The 25129-nt window shown below is 37.6% G+C and overlaps 1 protein-coding gene across 1 annotated transcript; it reads left to right on the top strand.

Annotated features, from left to right (window-relative positions):
• LOC139736609 (galactosylceramide sulfotransferase-like) lies at positions 1-25129 on the top strand. The gene is made up of 4 exons (XM_071647355.1): positions 1-416; positions 6987-7056; positions 9398-9809; positions 24194-25129. Exons 1-4 carry the CDS (start codon positions 298-300, stop codon positions 24973-24975), a joined length of 1383 nt encoding a protein of 460 aa, XP_071503456.1. The 5' UTR covers positions 1-297; the 3' UTR covers positions 24976-25129.

The following is a 25129-nucleotide window of genomic DNA, read 5'->3' on the forward strand; positions in this document are numbered from 1 at the left end:
GCCTTGCGCCTGTAGACACTCCATCAGTGAAAGTGATAACTAATGTCCGTACAACTTTGGCTGGAAGTTAACCTCTTCGGAAGGCGATTTTTCTGCTTCAGTTGCGCCCTGGCATCAGAAATAATGCCTTAAAAATGACTGTTACACTCGTTTGAGTTTAAAACCAAATGAGCATTTGTCTTCGGAAGGTCGTTAAAGAATTTAGCCGGTAACCCGAGAATGAACTGAGGATAATTGAACCCACCTACCCCCATCATAGGGGTCATAACAAAACAACTTTCTGTTGGCCCTGTTGCAATGGCGAACCGCGTACCGAAGAAAGTGATCATTTTCTGTGTCATACTTGCCACGGTTTTTCTCGTCTTTCATGGAGTTACTAAGGAATACTCTCTAAATGGAGTCTTGCAATCTGAAAAGTAAGTATTTTGACTTGTGTTTGATATTTACTTTGCTTCTTCTTAAACGAATTTCGTCCTTTTTAGTTCTAGCGGTTAAGAAGGGAACGGTGCCAGGCAGTACACGCGTCTAAACGTCTTTAGTAGTGAGGGTGAGGTCACATATACCTACAATTGTAGTACCGGTACCGGCACCTCAACAGTCGCTGAACAGTCTGTAATAACTAACGTTTAGTAGGGTGGAAATGCAACTTGGGCAGTTGGGGATGCTAGGTAGTAGAGACGCGATGTCTAACGTTATTATTAGATCAAGATAGTTTTAAGACATTGCGATGATATCATGAGAAAGACCCCTGCTGCATTTAGTAGAGAGCCTCTGCTCTGGGCTGTGAATGATGGAAAAGTGCGAAAAGTGTAGGCTGTAGGCCCTATAACGTTAGAGTTCTATTGTTTAACGTGTTGTTAAAGGGATCGTATAGTTTTGGTTGAGACCTAATTTCAGGTTTCCAACATTTTTGGTGAGATGATGAGAAACCTCTTATGAAATATGAAAGAGCATGTAATTCTATGAGGAATTCAACATTTATTTGATGAAAATTGGTTTTGAAATGGCTTAGATATCCAAAAAAGAGCGATTCTATTTCTAATAAAGTGTGGGACCCACACTTTATACCATCGCTTTGTTTTACATTGTTTTTGGATGTTTCAGTCATTCCAAACCCGATTTTCATCAAATAAACTTTGAATTCATCTTAAAATGGTATTTTCTGTACTATATCATAAGTGTTTTCTTGGTATCTCGCAAAAAGTTAAAAGCCCAATTCTCATCTCCACCAAAACTGTACTATCCCTTTAATAGATAATCAAGGAAAGCAAAGATTGAAGTGGCTTATCTTTCATGATAAGAAAAGCTTCCTTCTTGAAGTTGTAAAAAGTTGTAAATCTCAGGGGCAGATCCAAGAATTCAGTAAAGTGTGTGGGGGGAGGGGGGTTGTTATTTATTTATTTTTTTTTTTTGGCGTTGCATTCAAGCAAAATTCGAATAGACCTATTTCACTGCAAACAATCTTTTAATGTTTTATTTTATTTTTTGATAGATCTACATAAAAAAATGGACAACTCGCCCCCTCCATTTTTTTTCTTTTTATTCCTTGTGTTTTAACAAAAAATAAAGAGGGTGCCTGGTGCGCTCCCCTGGATATCCCACAGAATCTAGACTTCTAGTTGTAAAAAAAAAACAACAACAAACAAAAAAACAAAACAAAAAAACTCCTGAACAAGTCCTATTGCTATGAATCATATGATTGACATACAAAATGCCCAGTAGGGATGCATGTTTAACTCGCCTTTGGTCATAGCTAACATTAGAACATCTGTAGGCCTACATAATTTGTCCATTCTTCATGTTGCAAAATAAACAATAAGAACTAGATACCCTATATCAGAATGCTCCTTTTTTATCAACTTACTTGGTCTTGTCAGACAAGCTTGTCCATTGCACAAGGAGAGGTGATATGATCGATGTTTACAAGTATCTCCATGGCTTATATACACTGTAACACTGACACTGACCTGCTACATCTTAAAGGACAAGTTCACCTTCATAAACATAAGGATTGAGAGAATGAAGCAATATTAGTAGAACATATCATTGAAAGTTTGAGGAAAATCAGACAATCCGTTCAAAAGTTATGAATTTTTGAAGTTTTTGTGCAGTACCCGCTGGATGAGAAGACTACTGCAGTGTATGAATAACTTAGATGTCACATGCGTACAACAATATAAGGAAAATATAAAGAGAATTTCACAAAACTCCATCTTTTGAAAAAAGTACACATTCCCCTGACTCCTTACCGACAAATGTTATGGGTAATATAATTCCCCCTGCCTTTAGAAAGAGGCAAGTCAAGTGCTCTTTTATTATGCGAAAAAAGTGAAAATATGTTGAATTTTCTTTTACATTTTCTTTATACTGTTGTACGCATATGACTCACAAGCTGTAGTTAGTCTCCTCATCCAGAGGTTCCAACACAAAAATTTAAAAAATTCATAACTTTTGCATTGATTGTCCAATTTTCCTCAAACTTTCACTGATGTGTTCTACTAATATTGTTGCATTTTCTCAATCCTTATGTTTATGAAGGTGAACTTGCCCTTTAACAATGAAGACGGAACACGTGGTCGCACTCTGAATCTAAAGAAGACATTCGCTCACCTTGTTGTTAGAAAAGTCTTCTTCTCAAATAGAGTGGTGGAATCATGGAATAAGCTACCAGAAGAGGTAGTCAGTGCCCCATACCCCATCTGTGAACTCCTTCAAAAACAGACTAGACAACTACTGGAAAGAATTACCATCTGTAATGACCCTGAAAGATAACAGATGTCTTGAATCCTCTCTCTCCACACACACATCTTGCCATAGAACCACTCATAATTGAAAGATTGATTCAAATGACCACCAATCGATCGATGAACAGGCCCAGACCTACTAGCATCGATGGATTAAAGTAAAGTAAAGTAAAGTAAGCAGATTTTCAGATTGTTGCAGAACACTTGCCTGAACATGACTTTTAATTGCATGTAAAGAAAGTTTAAAAAATATATAAAATGATATAGAATATCACTTTTAAGCCAAATGCTTGATAAAACACAGTACACATGAACTGCACACTTTGATTCATAGTTCACCCACTTACATTTCACACATTGGGGAGTAATAAACTTGGTTGGATCGAGTGTTGCTGTTGCATTGCATTGGGGCTTCTTCACCTATTGTATTCCCCCCATGTGCATCTAAGTAACAAGTTATTACCTTTGGGCCTCTGTATGGTTGACTTTGTGGGTTTGAAAGAGGAAAAATGAGAAAAAAAGTGGCTTTAATACTAATTGCTCGCCCAATTAATGCAAGCATATTTTTTTCTCATTGTTTCACAACACTTGCCCGACTTTGATGTTTACTTGCCCCGGCAATCAGGCAAGTGCTCACCTTGTTCATTTGATCAAGTCAAATCATTATCTCCATTGAAGACTTTTCTGTAAAACTCCTACACTGTGTATGCCAGTTGAGTTTCCCTCAAAGTCAAAGGTGTTGACATTCTAAAGTCAGACAGTGTGAGATGCATGCACACATATATTGCTTGCATATATAGATTATAATTCAAGGGATACCACAAAAATCTTTTAAGGGTAAAGAAGTTGTCACTAGTAATGCCTTGGAAACTTGTGACTGCAAGACTTCCCTATGCACCCCCCCCCCCCCCAAAAGAAAAAAAAAAGAAAAAAAGAAGCTATACTGGGATGATAAGCAAATAGAGCCATTGGAAAGAGTGTCAGAACGTGCAGAAATGGTGGTGGGCAGACATAGCAATTAATTACAGTTGAGTAAAAAACAGTTGTATGGCAAAATATGTGTGGGGGCACAAGGAAGTCTTTCCCTGGTGACTACATGCCATCCTATTTGTTCCTATGGAATTATTCTAACATTACAATTTGATGTCATTTTTATGTTCAAAATCTTGCCTGTATTGTAGCAAATAGTAATGTAGTTTAACAAAACAAAAATAAGTACACTGTACATCAGAAACTTCCTAAGGTGACAAATGTGGATTATATTGAAATGTATATTTTTGCAAAGATTATTTTCTTGTTACTTTGTTGTTGTTATTACCTATGACAGTTACACAGAATGTATGTGGTGTAAGTCTTCTGATCACATGACTTACTTTCATTCAGGTGAAGAAGGGACTGTCATTATGGACAATGGGTGTAAATTAAAAATGCCCATTAACTCAGACCTGTCTGAGTTTGGCAATACTGCACACAAACATATAACTGCTTCACCTATTATTATGCAGAAGTGGGCTGAAGTACAATTGTGTATCACTACCAACCGAGACTGCACTAGCTGATTTCTCTGTGTTGCAGCAAAGTTGCTTCTGTCACAGGATGTACAATTGTGTGCAGTCAATGGTTAATCGTATGATTTACATTTATAATGCAAATCATATGCATGCAGTTAATGACGAGTGTCCCTTTCCACTAATTTCATTGATCCACACTTCCACATCTAGGGATGCGTAACGTGGATTTATTGCATCTCTTCAGTTTCTGCATTGAAGCTGGAGAATTTGCTAATGTTGTTGTGGTAGCTGAAACTGAATTTCCTGCCCTGCAGAGAAAGTCCTGTTTTGTCCCTGCTTTGATATTGTACTTTGTGTACACAATTCCTACCAAGGTCTGTAATTCATGTATGTATTCTGTGCACCAAGTAATGCTGCCCACTAATGGAAATTTAAAGAAAGTTTGAGGATCTTTGAAGGAGGACTATACTTCAATGCCAGTAGGCAGTATTCAAAATTGCAAGATCCAAATTTTAATACTTTTATGGTCAAGATAGGACATGGTACTATTAAAATTTATGAGTAAACGTAATATTGTGCAACTTGTATAATGCACAAGTTGGTTGCCTTGCCAGGAGTATCAAAGGTTTAGTAGAGTCAACCCAAAGGTCATATTTTAATAGAATTCAGAACAAGCACAAACTTTGGTTTCATGATTTCTACAGGCTCTCAAGAATCGCCGTTTTAGATACTTTGTGCTATCAGCACAATAAACCACTTTTTTTTTCTATTCTTTTTATGTGTTAAGCTGTACAAGGTGTACAGGTGTACCTCTATGTAACAAATTTTGTATTCGTTCCTGACAACCAGGAAGTTTATCCAAGGACTGTCCAGCAAAGCAGCAACTACTGTACAACTCGTACTCTACATGCTGGATTCCAAGCATACAGCTGTAGAAATGTATTGAGTGTCGTAACATACATTTTGTACCATTAGTCTGAACAGACCTCCCAACCATTCTGAATTTGGAGGAAATAATTTCAATTTTGACCATTCTCAGCTCGTGTTTCAATTTGAGTTTCTTATTTAACTTGATAATTTCACTACACACTTCTATGTTAACTGCTCTTTCTTTTCTATCTCGCGTACTTTTGCAGCCCAGTCATTCCTATTTTAGAAATCTCAGTTTAAAATAGAAAGGTTGGGAGGCCTTCCTGAAAATTAAAGGCTTGTTTATACATGGAATCTAATACAAGTAATTGGAATGCATTATTTATATGTTTTTTGTGTGAAAACGATTTCCATATATTGTTATATTGAGCAAGCTTTATTATTTGCATGTGACTTTGCAGGGCTCGACACTAACGGTGGCCCGGTGGCCCGGGGCCACCAAAAATGAAAGTCGGGCCACCAAATTTCCAAAAAGGGCAAATTTGGTGGCCCGCCTCGGGCCACCAAAATTTTTTGAAAAGTATGTCAATAAATTCGTAACTTTTTGCGCTGGAAATTAGCAGTTAAATTTGTTTAAAGGATAGATGAAAAGGACTGAATGAGTGCCTGAGAGTGAGTGTTGCAAGTTTGTTGAGTAGATATGTCCAACTTCTAATTCTTACTATCATAAAACTTAAATATTTGGCTCATTAAAAAAAAGGACTTTTAATGTTTTTTATTGTGTTTTTTTCGGGCCACCAAATTTTTCTCTCGGGCCACCAAAAATTTGAAATTTAGGATTTTGGTGGCCCCATCGGGCCACCGAACAAAAAAGTTAGTGTCGAGCCATGCTTTGAAAACAAGTGACGTGCCTAAACCAACTGAGAGAAAGATAGTTTATTATCCTTATTATTATATGCTCTTTATGAGCTAATTGCGAACTGACTTATACACTGTACAACACAGTACAAGAGCAACTCCACCAAGTAACTATGTCCTCAGATCAGAAATTGATAAGGCTGCAGCCAGAAATGGATTACTGTTTGTGTGGCATATTTTTGTGCAGATTTCTTTGCACATTTTGAACAATTTGATACAGACCCTTATAAGGCCGAGAATGCAAATGAATTATGTTTGATTTCATGTACATTAATTTAAACTGTTGCAACTGGTGACTTTTAAAAAGTTAATGAAAATTTATGAACTAAAAGAGAAAGTTCATTTAAAGATTGATAATGTGAGAATTTCTACTAAATATTTTCAGTATGGCAGTGCATGATGGGACTGAGAAAGTTTCATACAGTGTACAATACATTCTTATTTCACATAAGAGTAGTATTGACAAAAATAACCTGATTTCGAAAACTACATTTTGTTTTCTAGATGGAAATTTCTTAAATAAACAATGTTAGTTTGCTTTTGTCTTCAAGTGTCTGAAGTAAATAATACTATTTGTGTGTGTGTGTGTGTGTGTGTGTGTGTGTGTGTGTTTATTTCTCATACATGTACATGTATCACAAGTCAGGGCTCCATTTTAAAAGCTTAATCTTGTTAAGCAAACTACACCTTATGGTGCCAACTAGTGCAAGAGTGCAATGTTATTGATGATTAAAAGAGCAATTGATAGCAATATTGGAATGTTAACTACACCTATACTTCAAGACATTATGTTTTACATTGGTTTTTAGAAAGTCCTATGTTTCTTATATCCCACAACCTTTCAATACAGTGTACTTACTCTTGAACATTGATTGATTTGATGCGTGGAAGCTTAAAAGTTAGATTAACTGTGGTCTTTCTCTGTCTATATCCTCAAAAACAGAGCATCATTTCTGGATCCTGTCAGGATATGGAGGAACTCATATCACCAGACAGAACCAAGAGAAACATCAGTGAGTAGATTGTTTGTCTGTCGTTGTTTTCCCATTTTCAAGAAATGTCAGTTCGAGGACAAGGTCACCTTCATACATGTGGATTGAGTGAACTTGAAGGCAACAATAGTTACGTTCAGACGGCAGGCCCTAACCTCGAGGTTAGGAAACCTCGAGGTTTAGCTCTTGCCCCCTAACTACGACGTGTGTCCACACGACGAATCTTAACCTCGAGGTTACGAAACCTTGAGGTTAAGCTTCTGCCCCCCCCCCCCCCCCCCCCCCCCCCCCCCGTAACTACGAGTGGGTCCCACTGGATGTTAAAAACCACAAAACCGGAAGTTTCAGCCCACACTGCTAACAAGGCGTCTATTTATTCTTTAGTCCAACCCTGTCGGACTCGCTTACAGGTACTCTTTTTCTCTGTCATGGTATGCAGAGATAGCACTGCACTGATGACTTTATGCCTTTATGAAGATATTCGTCGAAAACATTTTTTTAGCGTCGGAGAAGAATATAGAATACAGTAGCGAGTTCGACGTGTTCAGTTTCAGAGATCAAGCGCATGGGAAGAAAAGATGATGTTGTTGTGTCGTGCGTCATAGGTTTTTCACGTGTAGTGTATTTGTGGTGTACGTTTAAGAGGTTGACCCGGAAGCAGAGGGAAATTGTGGGGGCTGGAGTTTACGGCAAGGTCACTCTTAACTTCGAGTTCGTTGTTTTTTGTGTCCACACGGTGCTTAACTACGAGTGGGGACCCCCCGCGGCTCGTGGTTAGAGCGCTAACCATAAGATTTCTCGCGGCTCGAAACATCGAGCAAACCTCGAGGTTTGCTAACTACGAGTGCGTCTTCACGGTCCCTAACTACAAGCTCTAACCTCGAAGTTTCCTAACTTCGAGGTTAAGGGCTCCCGTCTGAACGTAACTAATATTGGTAGAACACATCAGTGAAAGTTTGGGGAAAATCCGACAATCCGTTCAAAAGTTATGAATTTTTAAAATATCTGCGCAGTCACAGCTGGAGGAGAAGACTACTACAGTGTATGATGTCACGTGCGTACAATGATATAACGAAAATAAAAAGAGAATTTCACAAAACTTGACTTTTTGAATAAAGTGCACATTTCTTTGACTTGTTACTGACTTATGTTAGGGGCAATATTATTCCCCTGACTTCTGAAAGAGAGTAGTCGAGTGTTCTTTTATCATGTGAGAAAAGTGAGAATATCTTGAATTTTCTTTATACTTTCTTTATATAGTTGTACTCATATGACATCACAAGCTATAGTAGTCTTTTCATCCAGCCGTGACTGAGCAGAAACTTCAAAAATTCATAACTTTTTAACGGATTGTCCGATTTTCCTCAAACTCTCATTGATGTGTTCTACTAATATTGCTGCATGCACTCAACCCACATGTCTATGAAGGTGAACTTGTCCTTTCATTTAGACTGAGGTACAGTATTGTGTAATTCTGTAGTGGTACAGCATCATGCTGCTTTCAGTGAGAGTTCATTAAAATGCAGTGGCACTGTATCAGTGTTCTTCTTTACTAAGTGTACACAGGATATTTGTAGCTTTTACAAAAGATGTGCAGAACACCTCTTTGTTCACTTAGATACAACAGGGTTTCTTTTTTCTTCATTTTGGAGAGTGTGTATTTTGGAACCAACCAAAGTTCCCTGATTGATAATGTTTTGAATACAGTGTAGCTATTCGTGAAGACAGTTTAATGCTGGTCAAGAAAATTGTGAAATTACAGGTACAGTATTTCATGCACAAAACAAAGTATGTAATAGAAGTAAGTTTGAACATAATACTTACACTGTAGGACATGCTCAGGATTCCAATCCTAATTGGAGGAAGTGACTAAGAAGGGATCTAGTACTTAGTTATTTTTGATTTGTTTGACCTTGCACTAACCCTTTGCTTTCTATTTCTTGTCTTAATATTCCAAGATATACGTAGTATATTTAGCATGGATCATGTCTGCCTATTTTTTCTTTTAATTGCTTTTCCTGCTGATATTGTTTTGTGGTACCGTACCAAACTCAGTGTCCTCTTATACAGATCAATAAAAAAAATATCTCTGACATTCATGTTCAATATCTTATTAAGAGTAAGAAGAGTGTTAATTGCTTTCATGACTTTCTCAGATTACACTTCATTATTGGTTGTTGTGGTTGGTGTAGCTACTCTAAAGGCAAGCCATGGAGGGGCTGTATTAATGTGATTGATGGTTGCATAAAATGCCATGGAAATCTTTTTTTAAATTGAAAAGTTGTTTAGTTCTTCCTAAAAGACTTTATCAATTCTGACATCTAATATATTCATCTTATGTTCTTTTGTCTTGTTAACTCAGATTATCAGCAATTTAACAAGAAACACTGGAAGATCAAATGCAGAGGAATCAAATGTAGGACAGTCAAAAAAGCAGTCGAAATTTTGGAATGGGACGACTCATGAAGATGAAGAGAACGTGATGAAAATGAACAACCAGGATGCCAATGAGGGGCCTATGGTGGAGGGGGAGGGGGAGAAGCAGACAGAGTGTACAAGACGAAACAACATTGGCTTCTTCAAGATGCACAAATGCAGCAGCAGTACTGTGCAGAATATCCTGATGCGCTACGGGGACCGATACGACCTGAACTTTGTTCTGCCACCTGCGGGCAACTACTTGGGGCAGACATACTTCCAGAAGCAATTTGCCATGTCCTTCCCAGTCAAGGAGTTTAATATACTGTGTCACCACACACGCTTCAGCAGAGAAGGTGAGAGGCTGCTTTGACATTTGTTGGAGATAGTAATTCTCTTAAATGCAGTTAACACAGTTATTTCCCTACCATGGGGGGGGGGGGGTCCCCCATGGTAGGGAGGTTCTTTTATATTAGTATTTTTGTCATCATGCGATTTCATGCGTACTTATGGTAAAAAAAATATATTATATAAAAAAATCAAAGGGTGGCATGTTGCCCCCTGGATCAGCCACTTTGACAGACCACAGCTAAAAAGAGGCATGCATTACACCCCCCCCCCCTTCCTCCCCCAAACCCAATTTGTTGCAATTTTGGGTAGAAGACACGTGAAGTGTTTTGATCATCAGAATAGCTTGTAAAGAACCGCTCACCCACTGGCATAAGCATGGGCCAGGATTGGACACAGATGTGTCATCTGTGCTGTGTACACTTCGAAGTTACAAGGGTACTATTCTTCTTCTCTTTCCTTTTAGCAAATCTTTAAAATCAACATGCATCACTTGTGTGACTCTTAAGGCACAAAGACCTATTTTGTTGGCTTCTATTAGCATGCCAATGTATATTGCAGAAACCCAAGTTGTTCCTAGAACTTCAACATTATGTGCCTGCATGCGGATGCAAGGGCTGTATTAGTCAGTAAACAGTCTTGTATGAATGCAGGAAGAAGGAGGTCAATTGGGGGGAAGACTTTGGAAAGCTTTCCACATTGTGGTGCCACATTGTTTAGCCCATCGTCTGCCGCTTTCTGCATATTGAAGCCATGAAAAGAGCAAGGTCTTGAAAATCTTTCTGACTCTGGAGTCTTGAGTCAGTGCAATGACAGTATCCCTGTGGTGAGAACAGCAGCTGTCCATGTGATCATTCAAATGCTCCCATGGAATGTCAAGCCTCTTCTGCTTTGTACATTTGCACTTAAAGGACAAGTTCACCTTCATAAACATAAGGATTGAGAGAATGTAGCAATATTAGTAGAACACATCATTGAAAGTTTGAGGAAAATCAGACAATCCGTTCAAAAGTTATGAATTTTTGAAGTTTTTGTGCAGTAACCGCTGGATGAGGAGACTACTGCAGTGTATGAATAACTTAGATGTCACATGCGTACAACAATATAAGGAAAATATAAAGAGAATTTCACAAAATGCCATCTTTTGAAAAAAGTACACATTCCCCTGACTCGTTACCGACAAATGTTATGGGTAATATTATTCCCCCTGCCTTTAGAAAGAGGCAAGTCAAGAGCTCTTTTATTATATGAAAAAAGTGAAAATATGTTGAAATTTCTTTTACATTTTCTTTATACTGTTGTACGCATATGACTCACAAGCTGTAGTAGTCTCCTCATCCAGCGGTTCCAACACAAAAATTGTAAAAATTCATAACTTCTGCATCGATTGTCCAATTTTCCTCAAACTTTCACTGATGTGTTCTACTAATATTGTTGCATTCTCTCAATCCTTATGTTTATGAAGGTGAACTTGTCCTTTAAGCATCCTTGTACTGGTCTGCATACGAATACCAAGGTACCTAAAACAAAACAAAAACAAAACAAAAACAAAACAAACAAAATCAAAATCAAAATTGAAAAGAAAAGGAGCATACATAATGAGGAATTCCTATAATAGTGCAGGCAATGAATATATATATATATATATATATATATATATATATTTTTTTTTTTTTTTTTTTTTACAGACTCTGTTAGAGATTTTTTTTGTTTGTTTGCGACTTTGTATTTTTTTTTTGTACTTGTTTTGTAATAACTGCTAGTAATTGCTGGCCAGTAAACAGTCTTAAATGCAGGGAAAAGGAAGTCAATTAGCGTGAAGACTTTTGCAAGCTTGCCACATTATCATGCATTATACATAGTGTTTTGTCTGTCGTGCATTGTACATAAACTTTTTAGCTCATTTGAACTGTTGTTATCATTCACTGTCTGGCTTATGGTACGTGCATACATTAAACTTTTATTTTCATCTTCTTCTTTAAAATCCTATAATGAGTTTTTACCAACCTTGGAAGGCAGCATCCCAAGGGGAAAAGGATGTCAGTTTCATCAAGTGGGCCCAAAGCCCCGAAATCAAGGATATATATAAAAAAATCTCTTCTCTAGAGCCAGAACAAGTAGGGCAAAGTTAGTGCTACAACTAACCATTACTTGAGTAAGGACATTGGTGACTGCATTTTGAAGTTTGTTCATTGTGGATCCAAGGGTGCCCCCTCACAGATTTGTTAGGGCACCAAATGGGGGAATGATTTCCACATTGAAGTCTTTTTCTTGAAAACTTAGGGGCAAAATTTTGCCAAACTTGACAGGTACATGTATTATCACTGTGATTGTAGAATATTTATATGCACAGATGGGCTCCATGCCTCAATTTGGAGACCCCAAAGTCCCAAGTTTGCCATTGTAATTGTCTACAAGAATGTGTGGAAGGTGAACTTGCAATACTCATGTGAGCACTAGTCTCACTGGGTCTCTTTGTCATATTTGAAGTATAATGAAAGCGTACTTGACTTACTTCTTTCAGAAGATGGGGGAATAAATATTGCCCTTTATAACTAAGGGGAATTCCAGACCAGTTAAAAGTGAGTCTGAAAAGAAAGAGTAAAATATGACAAGCACAACAGTTGAGATATGATAAAAATTGAATCAAAAGCAAGGAAGTTATGAAATTTGAAAGATTTGAAAGATTTGCTAATTTTTGTACAACAGTTCTTGAATAGCTGATATGAAAATGTGTAAATGAGTGAGGCAGTGAGGTGATGTATGTTATCGCCCCACAATTTTTCATTGATCCTGTACCCCCCCCAAAAAAAAAAAAAAGATGGCAGTTTTTTTGTCTAAGAGTATAAAACATCATTTTGTCCCTGACTGAATAATTTCAAAATAATGACCAGTCGAATATGTCAGGATTTGACATTGTGAAAAATTGAAAACTGAAAATGTTATGATTTTATGTATATGTGTATACTACATTCTGGCATGAAGGAGATGATGGCATCAATTTTGCATAATTCGTATTGACTGTTTAAGGCCTGTTTCTTGGAAATTAGCAAAACTTCATAATTTCAAAACTGCTTTCATTTTTGTCGAGTGCACCGGAGGTGAAGGTAGACTAAGGGATGGCCTGTGGCGTCTGTTCGTCCGTCCGTCCGTCCGTCTGTCCGTCGTCCGTCTGTAACGGTACAAAAACTTGAATAACTCTCTACTGCGGACTTCAATTTCAATCAAACTTGGAGGGAAGAGTGGTTATTCAAGGTTACACGTTTTACTAAACACGAAGGTCACTCAAGGTCAAAGGTCACAGGCAGGGGTCAATGAACTTTGCGGCCCAATGTTAAGTTTATGGCGCATACTGTAGCTTTAGATGTTTATAAATTTCCGTTTGTGACCAAACTTGGATGGTTGATGTCCCTTGGGGAGTTGAAGGTCACTACAAGGTCAAAGGTCATAGACAGGGGTCAACAAGCTTTTACGTGTAGGGCCCAATGTTAAGTTTTTACGGAGCTTTTTGATTATGTCTTAAAACTTTTGATCCATATATGGGTCATTCCATGGGGTTGGGTCTTCTCTAGATTTTCATGTTGTGTAGGGAATAAAAGTCATATTCTGCAAAATTTATCAAATAATTGTCCGTGGTTTGCAGTTATTCTTGGAGAGAAATGTGTGAAGAATTATTTGATGAAAAAAAACAAGCCTGTGTACAAATGTATTTTGTCTATGACTGTTTCACTAATGATGTCCCATGGTTTTTTGTGGTTTATGTTGTGACATAAATATATGCCATTTTCATGGCAATGTAAAACAGGAATATACAACCTTTCAGCATTATGCCTATCATAATTAAGAGAGGCAAGGTGACTTCTACAAAGACTATAAGGCACATAAACATTTGTAACAAAATAAGAACACCAGAGCATCTTCAAGCAACCTCATACCTATGTTACAAACGATGTCCATGGCAATTTTTGTTGTAACATAGGTATAGCATGGTTTTACATACACTTCCAATCATATGATTAGAAACTTTATTTCTATAATGAGATTTATATTTCAGGAGTATTCTTATCCAAAAATTAGCATCAAAATCCTCCAAATAAACGAGAAAATACGGAACATATCACTGTACTTCAGTGCGATGTCCGGCCTCTTCGTGTAACGTAGGTAAGGAAAGATGCGTCTCGCGATAAAAAGAAGAGCTACTAACTTCAGCAATCGTATTCATGTCACTGGCAGTCCTCCCCCAATGGCAGAAAAACTACTCACAGCCAATATACACCTACCTGGACAGCACAAGATCTGTTTTTCTGCCGTTGTCCATGTAACGTAGGTACAGGAGTTTTAATGTTTCTGATGTCAATTGGTAAGCTTTTACGCTATTTTACGAAAATAATAACATTTGTCATATTCTGTAACTCTATTAGAGGAAAAAAACCGACATCTAAACCTCTGAACTGGCCAAAAATACTGTGGACGATGATACTGTAGTCCCACATACTGAGATATTTGTTACAGGTTCATGTTCATAATTTTGATTGCCAAATTTTCCGTCCATGCCGGTCTCTGCAAAAGGAGCATATATTCCTCTCTTAGAAAACCATACAAAAGTATATCAGTGTATCTTCACTGCAATATTAAATTGTTTTACCTCCCGATTATTGCGAATTTTTGGACCCTTTTGTCATTAGGTATCTACCAAGGTAGACGTGCTAGAGTTAGTATTAATCACTATATACTAGTTGGAAAACGTAGATGTCCAGACTGCATCTGAACTAGAGAAATAGAGTTTGCCTTATTTTGCTGGTGATATTGAGGGAACTAGGAGCTGTGAAATTCTTTCTCTTTAACAGATTTACTTCGAAAATGTCAATGTTTTCCTTCCAAGATTTCACTGACCTGTTAGATGCTCTGATGAAGTTGTTAACATTTCACAAGGATTCACCATTTCCATTCCATGTTCACCCACTGTGAAGTCTCAAAGCTAAAATGCCAGTGTCCTATTCAGTTTGGGTGGGTAGTGGGTAGGAAAGGCTTCAATAAAATTATGAACCCCAATCAAAATTGGACTATTATTGCTCTACACTATCATTCAAAAAGAGGGCGACAATTTCGATGGGGGATGAATATAAAATAGGGCCTAGTATTATTTTGGGAGTCTATTAAGGACCATAACCGTAAACGTAACCCTGACCCTAGCCCTAACCTTAGCTAGGACACTGGGGGCAGCGACCTGCCCTTCCTACAGTGTAGCTTGCATCTGAAAACAAGTTTTTAGCATAGAGTATGAAAATGATATTTTCCTATGTTTTACATGCTATATTATTAATATTTACATCATTTTAAGCATAACCCATTTTTTTTTTTCAATTTTGGTGGGAGGTACACATGGAACTCTAGCTAATGGGTATGCCAAGAGGTAGAAATGTAAGCAAAATTGTTAAAATTATTTAAGTTCATTCATAAACACACAGATACATCAACAGGAATATATAGTCAACCCCGACAAAAATTTTCTTTTAATTTTTTTATTCTATTTCTCTTTACACCTTTTGTTCAGTTTTTTGATGAATCTGCCATGGCTCCTCCTCTACCACCGCTACGTGTTAAACTACATGAAAGAGTGAAAAGGACACATCCACAGCACTCCACAAACAGAGAGGAAGCCAACAAAGCAACACCCAAGAAGAGTGAATGTAACAAACTAGACAAGAAGAAAACTGCACAGAGGGAAAATGGACAGAAGAAAAACAAAAATCGAGGGCTAAATGGACATTGGACAAAAGAGCAGAAATTAATTTCAAACAAAGAACATGGAAAAGACAAGAAGACTTGTCTGATTTCTCTTTATTAGTTTTGTTAGTTAGTTGCCAACTAGTTGATGATGTTGTTAGTGTATATTAGGTCAAATTGTGTAAAGCTTCACTTTCTTCTTCTTCTTCTGATTAAGTCTGCCTTCTTTCATATCAGAGTTACAAAGAATTGAAGTCTGTGTAACATAGGTATTGTTCCACAGGTGTGCAGTAGATATAATTCCAAAGAACTGTTACAATAGTGTTATTTTTGGGAACATACATAAAGTCTATATGTGTAGGTTTTAACATCTCACACCACAATAAAGGAAATCAGTTGATATGTCGTAGTGTACCTATGTTACAAAGACATACTGTCTGTGTAACATAGGTAGTACACCGTGGGCGAGGTTGTTGTCTGAAAACCCCTGATTATAACAATAAAATCATGTTTTCACTTGAATACCCATACAAATCACTTGCTTCAATTGTGGTGCTTTTAAGAATATTGTCATTGTATCACTCTTGATGAAAAAGTTAAACCTTTGATTGAAATTGTTAATGGTTTGTAGAAAAAAACATGTTAATAAAAGTGGCTTGCAGTTGACATCAGAACATACAATCTTACTAATAATGATCTCATGCGCCTGTTACATAACATGTTGATGTGCTATGGACAAAAAAAACGTGGATGTGTTCATTGTTATCATTTCAGAACACAAAATGATGAAGGATGTCAACAAATGAAGTCCGTGTAACATAGGTATTTTGCCATACCTGTTTACCCATGCTGACTGGAAGTGTGCGAAGTAATAAACAGATTTCTAGTGGAATATGTTGAAGAATGGGAGTAACAAATCAGGGGGAAAAAGGAAATTTCAATTTACCCAACTTGAATTTTCAACTTGTATGTCACAATTTCAGTCCCAACCCCATGGAATTGCCCATATATCCATTTGTGACCAAACTTGGTTGGTAGATGTCCCTTGGGGATTTGAAGGTCATCACAAAGTCAAATGTCATAGGCGGAGTCAATGAACTTCCAAGAGTTAGAAAAACATTAATTTCTTCTACATAAATGGGCGAGACGCATTTTGGCACTGGCCTTGTCATCCAATTTCGATCAGACTTTGACTCTTGTGCCCATAAAGTATTACTTTTTCTAAAGCTAACATTTATTTGTCCTGGATTCTCCCTTTAACATCAGTAACAAGAGAAAGGGCTAAATTTTTAGAACAAATAAAACATCTACGTTTCATTAAAAAAGAATGAAATTTTATGGAATTCTTATTAAATTTTCTTGATCTTTTTGCCCTACAGTAACATCAAGTATTGATTGTAGCCTTTTCCACATCAATGACCAGCACATGGATTTAACCAAAATTTTAACATATTGTAGTTCTTTTAACAAGTCAGATTTTCCTCAAACTTTACCAATGTGAATTATATTTCTGCATTCACTGAATGTGCATGTTTATTTGAGGTAAATTTCCCATGGACAAAATGCTCACTCACCTGGTCTGGTGACAGGGGGAAAAAATTAAGAATATTCATGAGGATGGCTTACTGTGTATTAATCTATTAATTTTCAGAGGTAGAATCACAATCCTTGCTAAATGTGTTTGAGGCTTTTTTGGTAAATAGATAAAGCAACCGTGTTTTCAATAATGCATTTAGAAATGCCAATTTGAAACACCATTCAAAGGGCAATTTGGAATGCTTTTGAGACCAAGATAACCTTTCTGCGAGTAGATAGATGCAATGCTGTTTTGAAATGCATTTAAACCCCTGTTTAGACACAAACCAGATTATAACAAAACTTGATAAAGAGGCAACATATAAAAATTTTTCGTTCAGACGCATAATCTTGACTGTTCTGGAAAACATCGTATAGATGCACAGTTCTCACTGCGCATGTTGTTGAGGTCATGATGTCGTTGCCAACAACGGCCTGACCTTCATCTTTTGTGTTAATGCCATTCTATGGTCAGCATACATTCAGATGCACACACAATGGTAATTTGCTATTGAGTTGTAGTTCATTTCTTTATGTGTCATTTTGTTACACATTGTTTTGTTCGTCACCATTTTCCTTGAATTTGCTGTATAGATTTTATCAAATGATGATTTCTGAGGTGAGATACTATGATTGTCCTGCCTGCAACACTTTTCTAGCCGTTTTGCTTCAAGAAGTTGTTTACTTTTAGATGCAGATTAGGCAGCAAGGGTGAAAGCTTTTGGCGAGTTAATTGCACTGTATCGCCAAGCCTGGTCAGATACATGTAAATGCAGCTTTAATCTCCTTTCCAGTACCTTTTCAGAGAGCTTTTCTATTCTGTTGTGTTGGCATTCAGCAATCCACTTGTCAGAATAGAGATTTGTGCCAGCGAATCAGGAAGTGCTGGATATTCTGACATTCTTTGACTATGGAAGGTATTTGCCCACTTCAAGCTGTCTTGTTTTGACTTAAGAAAGATGGTGAGAACAGAAGCGTGACTCTTGGTATTTGTGGATGGGGCCAAGGTTGTACTTTACTGCTGAGAAAACCACTTCCCACTTTGCTACAGGTTAGGGATAGGTACAGATAATAGCCTATAGATGATGGTATTCATTGGTATGCACCTTCAAAATTGACATAATTTCATCTAGTCAATGTTTTGCTTTTTTAAACATTCAGTTTTTCTCGCATCCTAATTAAAGAAATAGTGCTAAGGCAGGAATACATGTACAGTGTCAGTGGGTGCAAGTTATAAAGAGAATCATAAAGAGGGATGCTGTTCTTACTAGAGATAATTGAGATTTCAGCATTAATATTCATGGTAGTTGGTAGTCTTGCTCAAAATCCAAGCCTAAAAATTGATAATCAGTGTTGTCATTCAGAAAAGTTTTACAGTGATATCGCTTGACTGCTGTTTCCTGCATTAATCACAGACAGGAAACGACAGAAAAAACGTAACCCATCAAAGCAGGTCTAGCTTCTCATCCTCAAACATCAACTTTGTCCCAAGGCTGTGGATTTGACAATTTAGGAGACAAGCATCTTTTTTGCTTGCTGTTGCAACCATACAGTCTGCAGAGTCAAGACATGCTCATGTAAGAAGCTCGGCATTTTAATATTCAACTAGTGTTTTTTAGGATTTCGTAGTTTTGCATGGCTCAGAATCTCATGACCTTTTTTTTTTTTTCTTATTTCTTGTTTTATAAACGAAAGCTCTTGCCAACTTTTGGTGCATCGCCAGAAGATACCCTGGAAATGCACAAATCCCCCTATATCCTGCCCCAACAAGGCCAAAGCAAAGCCATAGTGAATGATGACTTATTCAATAATGTAAAGATCAGTCGTGCGTGGGGCACATGTGGGCTTACATGCTTTTTTTTTGTCAGCCTGATTTGCTGAAGATACATCATTTACATTGGTTTAAATAGTGGTTTGCCCTCGGACCCTGTCAAGTGGCACAAGCAAGGTCTGTCTACCATAGTACATGTAGGCCCATTCGCTTACAAGAGTTATTAATTTTTGCATCGCAATGTAAATGTCAATTTCATTGATCACTGTTGACACATAATCTAAACAAACTACTGATGTATAATTCTGCAAGCCAAGCACTTTAAATCTCTCAACTGCATGTGCCTAAGCAATGATAGGAGCATATCACCCAGTATTATATAGTGTGGATTTAGTGTGGCTAGTTGGATTATGGGATTATATAGATTTGGGGTCGCTTGATTTTTTTGTGTGTGTGCCATTGTAGGTTTATACTACTGTATACGCTATATATTTCGCGGGGGTTTTATTTTCGCGAATTTCGCGAGTTGGGAGCTATTCGCGAAATTAACAACACGCGAAAATATTACCTTCCAAAATGAATCCCTTGCCTTGATGATACGAACATTTCAGTACTTATACCATGTCATGACTTACCGAACAGACCATACTGGCTGAGCTTGTTTACGTACATGTAGCACGTTCACGTCTACTTACGAATACTGTAGAGAGCCGATCCATTATCGCAAGGGGACCACTCATCAGAAATCTAGCGCGATGGACTTAACCACTTCAAAAATGTTGAATTCTAACTTACTAGTTCGCAGAGTTTGGTAAGTTTTTTTCATGCAGTGTATAACTAGTATCATTCTTATTTGCTAGTAAGTTGAAAATTCACACTTTCTTTGCCACTTCATATTTTCTCTGGTCCCCCAATCGCGAATTTAACCACTCGCGAAAATGTGTGACAGCGGCAATTCGCGAAAATTTATGTACGCGAAAATTATAGCGTATACAGTATACAAGGTAGATTATCACAACGCAGGGCTGCCAACTCTCACGCATTGAGCGTGAGACTCACGCATTTTGGTCCTTTCTCACTGTAAAACTTTATTTCATTTGCATGCATTTCTATTTATCTCACTCATTTTGACTCCTAAATTATAGCATTGGCCTATGGGAGTCTCACTCTCAACTAGTTTCCAGTGTTGGCAGCCCTGACAACGGTCAAAACAGAAAAGAAAAAAAGAAATGAACTAATTCTTGCATTGTGATGTAGATAGCTGTATGTAGCGATCTGTTTGTGTTTCCACACACAAGAATTAACAGTTTTTTGCATCACATTTCAAAAGTAAATTTCTGAAAACATTTATTTTGAATATGTGTGAACTGGTCAAATGATGTTTGCTTCACTTGCACAAACTCCTCTCACAGCTGACTGACAATGCAAGCAGCTCCACCAATATGAACCATGTTCACACTGCCAATGAATGAATGTGCTTTATCTCATACTCTGCTTTAATATGATAAAAAATGGTGACATATACAATGTGTACTGGTATCTCCTGGAGACGCGTCGCATGCCTGTACTGCAGGCACTGTAGTGTGGGGTTGATACCCATTCACTCGTTTGCTGACAGTACTGATCTCTCTCTGAGACGGGTAGAAAAGCTGGTTACCCGTATCTGTTTTAATTCTGCAGCAAGGTTAACTCATACCACATTCACATGGTGCCCTGCTTCCTAACTTGTATTCATACTGTCGCATTATCTGTGTGAATGGGAATCATATGTTCTGTGGGATTGGACAGCCCAATCACCTTTTGTGCACCACCTGATTAACCCGTTGAGGACGGTCTGACTTTGCTTCAATACACATTTCCCATAGACCCCTGCCCAAGTATACTCGGACTCGTCTTCAATGGGTTAAAGGGTATGTACAGTTCTGGTCGAGGTGAGGATTTAGCTTTTAACGTTTTGCGAGATATTCAGAAACCACTCTATGAGATGTCAAAGAACATGCAATTCTAAAGGGTATCAAAAGTTTATTTGATGAAATCAGTTTTGAAATGGCTGAGATATCCAAAAACAAGGTGAAACAAAGAGATCCTAATAAAGTTGTGGCCTGTCGCCTTTTATTATGATTACTTTTTTGGATATCTCAGCCATTTCAAAGCCAATTTTCATCAAATAAATGTTGAATCCTTCTTAAAATTGCATGCTCTTTCATATTTCATAAGAGGTTTCTCATTAGCTCACTTAGAAATATTCAAAACATGAATCCCGTACCTCAACCAGTACTGTACAGTCCCTTTAATAGCTCAGGACAGTAACAAAGAAAAGTGTTGTTTTATGTGTGAGCAAACATTTGCTGATCTACTTGTATGTACTTGTTGATGGCTTAGCAGTCAATGCCTCACTAAGTTCTGTACATTCAAAAGCAAATTATACAAAATTATTCAATTTCTATAATACTATTCGCTTTCCGTAGATAACACTTGTGTTGTTACAATGTATACTCTTTGTACACTCTATGGATTTTGACTTCAGCAATTGCCGTCTGTGCCCATATTTTAAAGTGTAAGATAGTGTGTACTTATCAGCTGCTTGACTATGCCAAAATTCAATTTTACTAGAGAACTATTCTAGGGCCCTGTTTTATCAAAAGATATAAGCGATTACATGTATATGTATTTCATTAACACATACACTTGTAGACTGCCATAGACTTATGATAGCAGTCTACTACATGTATGTAATCAATCGTAACTCTTCATCAAACAGGGCCCAGGTCTCACAGCTGCTCCTCACCCCCTCCCTGTCAGAGCAGTGTGTGTAAAGGCAAGATACAATGTATACAAAGTACATTCAGTTACTTCCATTCAAGCTAAAACTGCTCCACTTGGGAGGGGAGGGGGATCAGTGTGCTGGAAGGGGGGGGGGGGGGTCTCTACATGTATGGTCTCTGTGAGCACTTGCAGGACTGAGTAAATCCTGCTAGCCTAATTAATCGTCGGCACTCGCAGCTCAGTTTATTGATTGAAGATGCCATTTACCGTAACTATGTAGTGTGTATGTTCAAACAACATTGTATTTACATAGGCCTACTATGCTATAAGTCAATATGAGGTACAGTAAGATAGAGATTTGCTGTGGGGTCATTTGTACACTAGTGCATTTTTTTTTCTATTCAAATTCAAATCTATTCAGAGTTTGCAGCTTTGAACTTACACTGTACGTCAAATAAATTGCAGTTGTTTTTTCGTATTTTTTTTTTGCAAGACAATAAGACATACAATTTGCACATTCAAACATAACAAAAAGTACAATTATACTATGTACATGTACAGTAATCTGATAAAAGATGGAAAGATCAGACAAGATGTTGATTTTGAACTATTCAGGAGAGGGAAATAAACAGTGATCTGACTGAATTACAGCGAATGTGCTGGTGAGATTGGAATGCAGAAGAATTTCATCAAATGAGCAAAAAGAAAGTAACAATACAAATGAAAGAGAAGCCAGATTATCTATTATTCTAGCGTTGCATTGTGATGACAATAGATTGGGTATTTATAAGGGGGAGGGGATTTAATAGTTTTACGTGTACAGTTGACTGCTGGTGCGAATGTGTACACGTATGCTCCGTAATAGTGCAGTACCAAATGCCTTTTAATATGTTCTATACCATGTGAATAAAAGAGATTTATGTCATCAGAGATTAGTAAGGAATTAGTATCATTTAGAAAACGGAATGGGTCCCAGAATAGAACCTTGGGGCACACCACATGTAGAGAGGGAAGAAGTTGTTATTGAAAAAAATAATAAATTGTTAACAATTTGAATGGTAGTTTTTAAACCAAGAAAGGATAATGCGGTTCGTTTTATTTTATTTAGATATTGGTAATAGGGATTAAAATTTGGTGATCAGTGGGATTGACTGCAATTCTTGAATACCTTTGTGAAAAATCAGCTAACACCAAGCTTCAAAGTGTGTATTGAATCTGTGCTTGGTACTTCTCCAATGCCCAGGTGTGAACAATAATGTAATACTTAGTTTGCATGGTTTTATATTACTTGTCACATGCCAGAGGAACATACAAGCACCTCTGATCTAGTCTAGATGTTATGGAAGTAGCTCATTTACAGTGTAGGTGTTACAGTGAACTGTGTACAAGTTCACAGGATCAAAATAGCTGCACCCATCAATTTGCAGGAAGTTGTATTAGTCATCCAATAATTTTGTCTAGTACCAAATAGATTTCCTGTTTGAGTGTCTTTACTTTTTTTATCATTTATAAGCAATATCCTTTAAGGTCTTCCCAATTCACATTATATGTAGTGTTGGCACAACATTTTATCTAAGGAAAGTGTACATTTACAGTGTATTTGAAGTGTCATACTGACTGTGCAATACAGTGATACATGTATATAGCGTACCAGGCTTTGCCCGCTAGTAAGAAAGAAAATATCCGTTCCTAATAGTTTATTCTACAGTCTATGAATGAGAACCAAGGATTAGAAATATGATACAAGGACATTCATTCACTGTAAGCTCAGAGCCTGAACTTATTTGTGTGACATATGTGTTTGTGTAGGTTTGTAGTATGGTAGTACCCAGAAATGCATTACACTTTCTTTGACATTACATTGTAAAGATCAGAGTTGTAGTACACAGGTCTGTAGAAATGCATACCACTCTTTGTAGTGTAGAGTTTACTCTAAGAAGTTGGGAAAATGTTACAAAGCATTCATAGCCAAACTATCTATAATTAGTCTTGTTTAACATGAACCAGAAACAATAATTTTCCTTCATCGTACAATTCTGGTACAAATCCCATCTACTTTGTGATGGTGTGATGACATCACTAGTGTTTGGATTAGATAGTTATAGTATGATTGGCATGGCTTACGTTGATATGACTGTCAGTATTAGAGCGTGATTTCATGCTGCCATTTGCAAATGACATCAAGCCGTCAGTTACATACATGTTGTATTTTTGCTTGCTTGCTGACATTCATTGATTTCATCAGGGTCCAGGGAATAATTCTACCTCTCAAATTTGATTTACATTGTATAAATAGCAGTTTTGATCAATGGTTAAATACTTTAAACAAAGTTCCGACATTTCTATACGTAAAACCTGCTACACACAAGAAATTTTGTATAGCACTCATGTAAAAAAATGCATAGCAAATTGCGATGCGATACAAGGAAAATTATTCCCTGCGGGTCACATGAAACAACTCAATTTAAATCTGATCAAGTACACTTAGTACATCATTCTTTTATTCTTGCTCTAATCTTGCTTTCTTTCTCTTCTTTATTTGTTTTTCTACAGGATTTGAGTCAATTCTACCGTCAGATGCAGCTTTTGTGACAATCATCCGAGACCCTGCCACCATGTTCGAGTCAACCTTTACCTACCTGAACTACCCCGCAAGGTATGGCATCCCTGAGCCAAATGCCCTGGCAACGTTCCTAGCGAATCCATCCCGCTATTACTACCATAGCTTTGGGCAGAATCATGCCAAGGACTCCATGCTCTACGATCTGGGCCTCCCAAATGAACAAAAAGAAGACCAGAAAGCAGTGGACAAGAAGATCGGTCAGATCGCTCAAGAATTTGATCTGGTCATGATGACAGAGTACTTCGCTGAGTCCCTCATCCTGCTCAAAGACCTCATGTGCTGGGACTTTGAAGACATTGCCTACTTCAAGATTAACGCTCGCAGCAAGACGTCGGTGAAGACTGTCACCGATTCGCTGGCGCGGAAGACACGGGAGTGGAATCGGGGCGACACCAAACTGTACAACCACTTCAACAGGACATTCTGGGAGAAAGTGCGGGCATTTGGCGAGGAGCGGATGCGCCGCGAGGTCACCAAGTTGGAAGAGATGAATCAAATGATGAGAGACAAGTGCGTCGAGAAAGTTGTGATCAATGACAAAAATGTGTGGCACCCTGCCGGGATCAATGTTGAAAGCCTCCGCCTGAAACCCTCCGCTGAGAACGATAAGGACTGCCAGCTGATGGTTAAGACAGAACTGCCATTTACAACTTACATCAGACAGAAGCAGCTTACAAAATATTTTGGGAGACGGGCGGCCACTCTTTTATGAAAAATGCAAGAAACGAATGTCATATCCTGATATGGAGGAGCGGCCATGCTTCGCCAGAGCATGCTTGCAGTAATAGCAATTACTCCTTTTAATGTTTTTTTTTTTTCTTACTGTAATTCAATTGCAATTACTGCATCTGTAAATGTTTACTTTT

Source organism: Diadema antillarum, unplaced genomic scaffold, assembly GCF_040938485.1.
Source record: "Diadema antillarum isolate AM-2024a unplaced genomic scaffold, OU_Dant_1.0 seq00000658_RagTag, whole genome shotgun sequence".
Taxonomy (NCBI): domain Eukaryota; kingdom Metazoa; phylum Echinodermata; class Echinoidea; order Diadematoida; family Diadematidae; genus Diadema; species Diadema antillarum.